The 10,564-nt window shown below is 48.3% G+C and overlaps 1 protein-coding gene across 3 annotated transcripts in view; it reads right to left on the reverse strand.

Moving 5' to 3' along the window:
• The window catches only part of LOC103264991 (vascular endothelial growth factor receptor 1), a 44,972-nt gene that overhangs the window by 30,383 nt on the left and 4,025 nt on the right, over positions 1 to 10,564 (reverse strand). For all 3 annotated transcript variants that reach the window (XM_021714817.1, XM_021714816.1, XM_021714818.1), the window contains 3 exons: positions 8,621 to 8,753; positions 4,087 to 4,191; positions 304 to 417 (listed from right to left, as the gene is read on the reverse strand). In XM_021714817.1, coding sequence (XP_021570492.1) covers positions 304 to 417; positions 4,087 to 4,191; positions 8,621 to 8,753 — 352 coding nt within the window. The remainder of the gene's footprint in view (positions 1 to 303; positions 418 to 4,086; positions 4,192 to 8,620; positions 8,754 to 10,564) is intronic.

Raw genomic sequence — 10,564 nt, forward strand, 5'->3', positions numbered from 1 at the left:
TAGAGACAGGGGTCTCACTGTGTTGCCAAGGCTGGTCTTGAACTCCTGGGCTCAAGCAGTTCTCCCGCCTTGGCCTCTCAATGTGCTGGGATTACAGGTGTGAGCCACCATGCTCAGCCAGAATCTTTAAACTGGTTGTGCAGGGAAGGCACTTGTAGGGTGGGAGCACCCTTCCATAAGTGGCCACACTCCTCCCCGGAGAGAGGCTGTCTTCCTGGAGGTGGGGAGAAGGCACTGTCGGTGGAGAACCTTCTCTTCACGAGTGCACAGGGAGATGGAACGGGCCCTTCCCTTCCCCGTTACCTCCTTGCTTGGTGCAGGCTCCCAGCAGGTTAACCACGTTCAGATGGTGGCCAATGTGGGTCAGGATCTTGAGCTCAGTCATCAGAGCTTTGTACTCACTGGCCGTGGCCCCCTCTGTGAGAAGCAAGGAAGAGTCAGGGCGACAGGACAATGGGGCTCCTTCCGCCGGAGGCGGCATTCCTGCCCTCCTTGATTGTCAGTGCTCAGCCGGTTGCTTCACTGACTTCCCCACATTCTGCAGAAAGGCCAAGTCTCCAGACTGTTTTCATTACTCCCACCCGCCTGAGCCAACATCCTTTTGATTACAGTAAGGCCCAGCACGGCGGTGGGGTTAGTCACTGGACATTTCCTCTCAGTGGACCGGTCCTGTTCAGCAATGCCTGACTCAGAACTGGGCATCTCGTGCAAGGGCCTCCCGAAGCCTTCCCTTTGGGCAGAGCCAGGTGCAGCAGGGCCCCTCTGGGAAGGGGTGCATCCACACCGCCCCTCTGCCTCTCACCTTCCCCCACACCCCGAGAGTCACAGAGGAGCACAAGGGCCTGTCGGGGCAGAGTGGCCACTTCTGTAAACATCTTGGCGTTGTGTTATTTTCTCCCTGTAACCCTTCCCTCCGGAGTTCACAGGGTTATCTCGGCTTGTGAGGAGCTGCAGCATCCAACTTCAACCTCGCTCTCAGAGGTAAGCTGCGTCAGTCCAAGAATCGGCAAGGCCTAAAGCCTGAACTGAGTGTGTTCCTACTGGCCAGTGTCTGAGACATATAAGATTACTTTTGAAAACAAAACTCAAACCACCTTGCTGTAAAATATTCCAACAACGCAAGTTAGAGTAAAAAGATAATGGAGTAAAAGGATTTAGAAGACAAAGTGACAGCCACTCCGATTGCTTACCTTCCCAGAAGTGGCCACTGTTATTAGTTGGCGAGTCAACCCTCTTTCTATGCCTTTATAAATACATATGCCCAATCAGAGGTCATTTTTTTCTTTTTGAGTTGGAGTCTCACTCTGTCGCCCAGACTGGAGTGCAGTGGCACACTCCCGGTCACCGCAGCCTCAACCTGCTGGGCTCCGGTGATCCTTCCGCCTCAGCATTCCATGTAGCCAGAACTACAGGCACGTGCTACCACGCCCGGCTAATTTTTTATTTATTGTAGAGACAGGGTCTCGCCAAGTTGCCCAGGTGGGTCTCAAACCTGCAGGCTCGGGCAATCTACTTGCCTTGGCCTCCCGAAGTGCTGGGATTACAGGCTCAGCCACCGAGCCCGGCCAAAGGTCATTTTTTTGAGAGTTCACACACACACACACACACACACACACACACACACACACACACACACAACACACGCACACACAACACACAACACAAATATTTTTAAAACTTGCTTTCCCGCCTTTCAATATATTGGAGACTTTCTGTTCTTTTTACCTTGATTAATGGTATTCCTGACTTTCAGAGTATCTGCAGTTTTTTTGCTACTACATATAAAGCGAGTGTGTAATCTCTGTGCACACACTGCAAGTGTTTCCAGTGTTTCTGGAGGACAGATTCCTGGAAATGGGTCAGAGGTATGTGCATTTGCATCGTGGTGGATACCGACATTGTATTTCATAAGCACAAATCATTTTTTAATAATAGCCAGATAAATTCCAGAAGCCTCCCTTTGGGGTTGAGGTTGGCTCACAGTAGATGCTTAACAAATATTTTTGGATAAATCAACACAATTACTCTTCTCATTTCAGACATGGATGCAAGGTCTAAAAAGGTTAAGGTTTTTGCTCAAGGACACTTTGAAAGAGTTCTGTTTGACATTCTGTTTTTCCCAGAAACAGATGGCCAACCAATCTAAGGAAAAAAGTTGAAGATGGCTTTTTAGGAAGTTTACAGAGTGGGTGATTTGCCAGTATTTTCCAATCTATGATGGCTACACAAAAAGAAGATATATGTTTAGTAAGATATTACACACACAATTTCTGTATTTCATAGAAGAGATTCTCTTGGCCTTTAAAATAAACCTCAAGTTTATAATCTTCCTTCAAACTCATCAGTCTGTCTGTCCAAGCATTTCTGCTTCTTTGACGCAGAGAAAAACCCCGGCCCTGGCACAGATTCTGTTTAAGGGCGGGGCCACAGGTGTTGATGGACCCATCAGACTATCGTGGACCTCAGACTTGCCTCTCCTGGAGATGGCGGGTGGTGGTAAGCAGGGAAATGGGACTAGCTGAGAAATGAGATGCTCCCAGGTTTAGCTTCGACTTGGCTCTAGGTTGGATACTAGATTGCCTCCCTAAAGCAGGCAGGGTTATTTTCAGGATTTTGGAGCAATGGGCCAGCTCAGGAGGCCAAGTCTCAGCAGCCCCTCCCTCCTCCATGGCACTCTGGTGTGCGGGAAAGAGCACTCAGGGCTGTAAGGGTTTTGCACTCAAGCCTTCTGCACTGAGCAGCTGTGTGGCCTTGCAGAGGTGATTTAACCTTCTGGGCCATGTTCCCTTATCTGCGGACTGTGGGGAAAAGATCTACCTCACAAACTGCTGGGAGAAAACACGAACTGCAGTTTCCTGGGGCTTGGCCTAATAGTGAAGCAGCCACTCTAAGACTTCTATGTGGTCCTTTCTCACATAGAAGATTGTTGATGCCTCTTTTCTTCAGAATCGGGGGGCTGGGGACAGGGCACTGGCATGCAGGTATGCTCACAGAAAGGCTTACCATCAGCGGATAATCCACCCCAACAAGAGATCTGACTTGAGAAGGCAAAGCTCCTTCCCAGGTTACTGTCAGGGTGGAACTGGCAGTTTCTCTGCAACGTCTCATCAGTGTTATCTTAAAGTGGACAGACTTTTAGGTGGAAGATATCTTTACGTGGGGCTTTTGAAATAATGGAGTCCAAGCTGGAGGATGAAGAGCTTTGAAGTCTCCCTAGCAGACAGCCCTCTCCCCGGAGCCTGCGTTGTTGGACACAGCTTCTCAGCCTCACCATCTACGCAATAGCATAGAGACTTTGGGGAACAGACAACTGCCTTTTGAGTTTTCAGTCCTGTCTCTCTTTGGTTTTAGAACCTTATAACAAGTTGAAGGAACATGGAAATTACATCACGAATGAGGAAATAAAGTATTTTCTCCACTTTAAAGAGGATGTGAGTCTTTGAGGCATTTGGTTTGCATGATTTCATTTTCAGTTTGTCTTATAGTGGCGACCGTAAATCACTGTGTCATCTGGCTCTCCCTCCCAGTGCCTCACAGGGTAGTAGTATCTTGCAACACAAGGAAGGTAATTCCGTTTTTTAAAGTTTTAAAGAGGAAATGTTTTATGGTTGACAGTATAAAATTGTGTAGAGTTCTGGTTAACTGAGTTGTTCTAGCTTTATGGTTTCAATTCACGGTTAGGTCAAGTCCAGACTAAGCCTTGGGATTTTGGAAGTACAAATAAGTTTTCATTACAGCATCACTGTGGATCACACCAAAATTTGAACCTGTGGTTACAATGAATTGTGGTTACAATGGACTCCCTGGCAGCCTAGAGTATGAGATGTGAGAGGAGAAAGACCTTTGAGGTGACAGAGGTTGTTTTCCCATGGACAGTGCTGGATTGTTCCATTTACAAGGTTTATTCTGAGCCTGTGTTGCCCTGATCTAAAACTCCTGGAAAAAAGAGGCTTCCAGCAGTGGAAGAAAGTTATTTGGCCAGAGCAGAAGTAGCTTGCATCTGCTCCTAGGCTGTGTTTACCTTGCACCAGCATTTAGGAAATGCACAGAGGTGAGGGTGTGAAGGCCAGACCTCAGCATACATACCTTTCAGCATTTTCACAGCCACGGTCCGGCACGTGGGTGATTTCTTAATGCCAAATGCAGATGCTTGAACCACTTTTCCAAAGGCCCCTCTTCCAAGTGACTTGCCTACAATGAAGAAAAGGCATTGGTTTGTTTGCTAGCCTGCAGGATGAGTTTAAGTCTCTTTCAGGAAGGAAGTGCCTTTTCCTATGTGTGAATGTGGGCATGTAGCTTTAAATGGACTCTCCAATGAACTGATTCCATAGGAGATCAAGTGGGGGCCTGTTTCTGGGGTCTGTTCCTTCCAACCCTCAATTCTGCTTCTAAGGCTCACATCCTTCAAAGCTAGACCAGGTCCCCAGAAAGCAACAGTGACCACAGATGTCCAGTCTTCTTTCCACAGAGCCCTCCCAAGGGAGAGACACTCCCAGATCCCGTGGGGTCTTTTTCACTGTTTAACTCATCTGTGACCACTGATGTGAATTCATGTCATTCTTCAAGTTTTTTTATTTTTACCCGCTCTCAGTATTAGGGAAGTGAAAAATTTGCCGACCGCGAATGTGTTAATAACATTATCGCCAAGAAGACTTCCCTGCGTTTAACCTAAGCTCCTTTTCCTTCCATTTAGGGTCATTTCTTCTGATCTGTTTCAGCAAAATGGGAGAAATAGAAAGTGGTGGTTATTGCTATGGGTTATAATAATGCTCATAACTTTAAAATAATCACTGAGTCTTTTCTCAGACTTCCTTGTCAAGTCAGATCTTCCCAGTCTTTCTAATGTGCCTTTATATGGAGATTACACATCCTCGTGGTTAAGTACATAAACCTGTCAACCACTGGCAGAATTTGTTTCAGCTGAATGCCACACAGAGCAGGGTTTCTTTCATGGCGCCCTTTATGTTATGCCGTAATGACTGTTGATGCGTCTCTTTCCCCACCCTCAAATGAGCCAACTTGAGTCAGAAGAGCAAGGACCATGTTTGCAATCTTCCCAGTACCTAGCCCAGTACCTGGTGCATAGAAAGTCTCCCTCTGTGCAGCATGGAGAGTGGTGTTCAGGAGTGTGTAGGATGCCCAGAGTATCTCTCATGTGGGCATAGGTGACCAGAGGATCCAAGGGATGGAGCCCTTGGAAGTGCCGCCTTAGGGGAAGGCACTCCCCAGGACACCTCATTCACCTTTGCCTTCAGTTAATTCACCTTCCTTCCCAACTTCCTTCCTCAAGCTCCAGTTCCTTTCCCCAAAGGACGTAGTATTTTTTTAGTTTCTTGTAAAGTTGGTGATGAAGCCTTCCTGCTTCCTCATTAGAACCTTTACACATTTATGCCCAACTGCTCGGTGACACACATCTTTACCTTGCTTCTGCCTGATGCCTCCTACTACCCAGCAGCCCAGGCGTGCAGCGAGGATGTGGGAGAGTGTCCCTTGTACCAGCATGGTCACCAGGCCTCTGTGTGATATCCCATAGAGGGACATGCACTGCCCTAGGAAGGGGACACTGGTGGGATGACATGTTTCTCCTTGGTCACCAGGTTCCTGTGGTGACTACCAAAGACCATTCCTCTGGGGCGTGCAGCGTGGGCAGAGCTATCGTCTCTGCTTCCAAGAAATGAACCCAGTGGGACTCTTGAGTTCAAGCATAAGAGCCTCCCGTGGGCCTGGCAGGACTATTTCTGGAAGTCAGGTGTGGGAAGGGCACTGGCGATGCCTTCTCCAACTGGTGGAAGCTGGAGCATTTGGGTGGTGGTTTCTTCCTTGCCCTATCCAGGATAAAAGATCACTGTCTTTCTTCCACATGCCTTTCCCCATCTTACATGACTGTGTCCTGAGCCTGAGAAGCCTTGGGATGCTCTTTCCTCCCACTGCTGGACTCTCGCTTGTGTGGGCAAGTGGGATCTTCCCTTCCCATAGCTTCAGCTCCGCAGTCCCTCCTCGGCCTTACAGCATACTCTGTTTTAACAAGTGTTTGAAGACTTTTCTTCCATCAGTGAGAAGAGCTTGTCCTCACTTGGCTTCCTTCAGTCTTTCATTGATTCTCTTGGAAGCTGACTGCAGCCTCATAAAACAGCATGAAGCTATTATGGGCCCTTTAATCATCTGACACTTGGAGTCCTTTTGCAGACCTGTGGTTCCAGTTCCAGAGAAGCCCAGTTGCACTGGACTTGACCTCACCTGATCCCTCTTTTTCCTTAAAATTCTCCTTGGTGTTGCCTGGAATGCCACTAACTCGCTCGGAAATGTGCTAGGTCATTGTCATACAATGCAAGGATATTGGAATCTCCTCCAAGAATGTCCTGGATGGGCTAAGGTCCCTGGCCACTCTGGAGAGAGTGCACAGCAGCGTGGGCTGGGCCCCTTCTGATATTTAGGGCTGGTCTCTCAAGGGCACACCAGCCCAAGCACCATCCACTTGCCAAATTCCAGATTCTCATGTTGTTCCCCATATTAGGGAATTCTGGTTTTAGACCACTTTCCAGTAGAAAGATGCAATGTTGACCGTGATCCTAACTTCTGTGATAAATCTGGGGGAGGTAAATTCACTCCCAGGGGTTGGTGAGGAATTATGGGAGAAAAGAGTTTATTTTGTTCCTGGATTTCAGGAATTTCAATGGTAGCAACATCTTTGACCCAAATTCCAACTGTACCCATCTATCAGGTGCTGTAAATTCCAGCCTTCCCTCACCAGGGCTGCTGATAATAATCAACAGAGTAGATACGGTTAAAATCAGACACAACTTGGTTTGTGTATTTCTCTACATTTACAACCCAGTGTAGCTCTGCCCATTAAACCAGCTTTTTCTTTTTCTCTATCTGGACATTATCTTGGTTATTTTCACTTGCTGGACATTACTTCAGATTACTTTGTCATTTATTTGGCTTAAAAAATAAACAAGTCTTGGGCCTCCTGGCTCCCATGTTAATCAGTTGGAGCGCACATTCCCAGGCACTGCAGCCTCACTGCGCGTTGAAAGACTAAGGTAGCTGGCTTGACACGCTTCCTCTCACCCATCAGAGACACTTCATTGGACTTCAGCCAAATCATAGCATGTGGCAGCTTCAGACAGGCAAATAACCAACAGGAAGATCCTCAGCGAGGAGCATCCCCTGCAATGGGATCATGTAAACCCACAGCACCCTAGGGGAATTCTGGTGGATGGCTAGCTGTCTCCTGGATGTGGTGTGGACCCCAGTGATACTAGAAAGGAATAAAGAAAGCTCATGTGTCCTCTCCTGGAAGAAGCATGTTTGATTGTGACTAATAACTCTGGAAAGCAGTGTGGCCTGAGAATGGCTCATGATTGTGGGAAAAGTATCCCATGTTCACTGCCAAGGTCTTTGAGGGGCTGAGCTAGCTGCCATGTAATTTAGACTTGCAGAAGGAACTCATCCAGTAGTGCCACCTGCCCTTAACTACTCTAAATTTAGTTACTTTTTTTAAACCCCTGCCAGTAGCCATTGCTGACTTTCTCCCGTCTCTCCAGCTTTTAACTGATTTCCAAGTTTCTTCCCCAAGCCAAACAGAGCATACTCCTGGGGCCAGTCCTGTTTCAACGTAAGCAGAATCATTTCAAGGCCCAAGAAAAAACAAGAAAGGTCACTTTCCCTTCTCTGTCCCCCTCACCCCTCACCCCAATATCTTTTGCTTGTGGGGGAAGGGGCAGTGTTGCTTAATTGGCAGCAAGGAGCTCTTTACAAGGGAGTGACACGTTCCTGACCCGCAATCTGCTTTTCTAGTTCCAGCTACCAATGACTCTGGCATACACGGGAGTGAGTGGAAATTTTCAGAAGGCGCAATCCAAGTATTTTGTGTAGGAGAGGTTGGGCTTCAATTGTTTTGTGGCACCCTGGGCTGGAGGTTCATTTGCATTGTGACGTTGGAGCTGGAGGAGCTGGTGGGTGAGCTGAGGGAAGGCACATCTGCCTGCTGTTTACAGCATGGGCCCCACCTGGAAAACAAGTCTTTGGTCTTCGAAAATAAACTCAAATGAGCCCCCTTGGGGCTTTCTTCTCTGTCTGGACGTTCCTAGCACCCTAGGAAATTCAAAGTATGTGCTTCATGGGTTTGTGCAAGGGATTTTTCAGTTTTTTTGTTTTGGTCCGTCGCCTTGAAAAGCACCCACTTTTTCACCAAATGTTCCAGCTCTCTGCTTCTCAGCATCCTCACCGATGCTCTGGGTCACAGATTTTGAATTCCTCAACAGCTTTGTGACCTCTGTTGCCTGGCCCTGGAGGCCTCTTGCTGGAAGTCTCTCCCGCCTTCCCTTCACTCCCCCGCGTCTGCGTGTGTCTCCAAACAGAGCCCTTGGAGGGAAGAGACACCAGCACCTTTGTGTCCCCAGGGCCTAGACGGGTGTCTGCTGCTCAGAGAAGGTGCTTAACAACTGGTGAATGAACCAGCAGGGGCTCGCTGTCACCTTGCATGGCCGTCTCGGCATTCCATTGGGGTTATTTACCTTGACATCCCTCTTCCTTACTAGTCTGGGAGCACCTGGAGGGTAGACTGCCGGGTCTAGCTTGCTTTTGTGTCTCTCAAGGCACAGTGCTTACACCTTACCCAGTCTGAGCCTCTCCCGGGCAAACTCCCACTTGCTGGCATCGTAAGGGAGCCGCTCGCACTGCTCGTCCAGGGGCACCTCGTCCGGGTCCGTGATGATGGACAGGTAGTCAGTCTTGGCTTCTGCAGAGGACTGGGAATCAAAGTCACTTTAAAACCCTGGGTAGCTGATTGACAGCCTCGGCTACTTTGAGTCACTGGGTTAAAATTGTGTGCAGAAAGTGCCCCACCACGTGCACACTCGCCACCCTTGAGTGTGCCACTTCTATCGGACAACTCCTGATCGTTCCCATACTCATCTCTGTGATGTGAGCGTCACCATCCTATCTTGGGTACAATGCACTCAGATTCTCCGGTGACCTTACGTGTTGGGCTTGTTCTCAAACAGTTGTGATAGGCTTTCTAAAACATGCAAAGCATTTTTATAAAGTCATTCCAAACCATGACTAAAAATAACTTTCCATGGCCATCCTGTAGAAGCAGGAACATATGTTACAGGTGAGCCAGCAGTGGGGTGCATTGCCAGACTGGAAGCGGCAAGTAAACCCGGCATCCCCGGGCGGTTGCTCCAGCTACCTGGAAACGCTGTAGGATCCATTTGTGAGATTTGAGTAAGGTTCATCTTCAGTGAGAAGCAAGGTGATTACCTCAAGGGCCAAGGAGTAAATATGGTATAAGACATGCACAGCCATGTTCTGAGTTCACTTGGCTGTTGGTGGGATGTTAAGTAAGTAAGGCAGCTATCTACCTCAAGGGCCTGTCTTATCTTGGTGATGCAAATCAAGCCCCCAAAATGCCCTTTGCTGCAGATCATAGAGAACTGGATTTACATCCGATTCATGTCAATGGTTCTATTTCCAGTTAATGGGCAAATTTCCAGAATTGATGATTGCATTTCTGTGGGCAGACTCTTTGACAGGATGGAAAGGAAGCATGCTTTCCCATATAGCTATGGCCTGGAAGTTAGGTCGACCTTCACTTGAGTGAGTTTGGGGGCCCTTGCTGTGGGGGCTTTTTCCTAAGCAGGGTCAGAGTTAGAGCAGAGCAGACAACCCCTCCAAACTCACCGTCTCACACCCGCCTGCATTCCTCACCCTTACTCACTCTGTCCTAGGCTGTCACAGCTCACCTCATCCATCACTAGCGATCCTCCTTCTCACTAAAATTATCACTAAAATGTGTGACAAATAGCTCAAGGTAGAAAGGTCTGCTTGGCCTCCATAAAGGGTGGAAAACAAAGACATGGAGTATGTTTGTTGCAAACTGTATTTGCCGTTGGTGTTAGACTAAGGGCCCAGGCTGTCAGACAGTCGTGTCTTTGAGGCTCCAGAAGAGCATAATGTGCTGGGTGCTCATTAGAGAAGCTGCTGGAGCAGGTTGTAGGACTAAACTTTTCAGTGTCTGATAAAGCCAAGACCATGGGGAACAATTTCCAGTTCGCAAAGAGCCTGGAATAGCTGAAACTAGCAAGGGGCATCTTAGACTCATGCAGGCTATGCAGGGAGGTGGGCAGTAGCGTAGACAGAGACAGTCTCCTGTGGGGCACCGCCGGGATTTTATGATTTATCTCATTAAGGCAGATGAGAGAAAACCCCAAACAAACCTTAAGTGAGGGTTTTGAGGAGTGTGTGATAGTAAAATGTTGGCTGGCAAATATTTATTCTTTCTTTTTTTTTTTTTTTTTTTTTAAGTTGGAGTCTCACTCTGTCGGCCAGACTGGAGTGCAGTGGCCGCTCCCGGCCACCGCAGCCTCGACCTGCTGGGCTCTGGCGATCCTTCCGCCTCAGCCTTCCAAGTAGCTGGAACTACAGGTGCGCGCTACCACGCCCGGCTAGTATTTTATTTATTGTAGAGACCCAGGCGGGTCTCAAACTCACGGCCTCAGGCAATCCACTCACCTCAGCCTCCCAAAGGCGTGGGATTACAGGCTGAGCCACCGAGCCC

The sequence above is a fragment of the Carlito syrichta genome, unplaced genomic scaffold (assembly GCF_000164805.1).
Source record: "Carlito syrichta isolate Samal-C Ts95f unplaced genomic scaffold, Tarsius_syrichta-2.0.1 Scaffold305794, whole genome shotgun sequence".
NCBI lineage: Eukaryota > Metazoa > Chordata > Mammalia > Primates > Tarsiidae > Carlito > Carlito syrichta.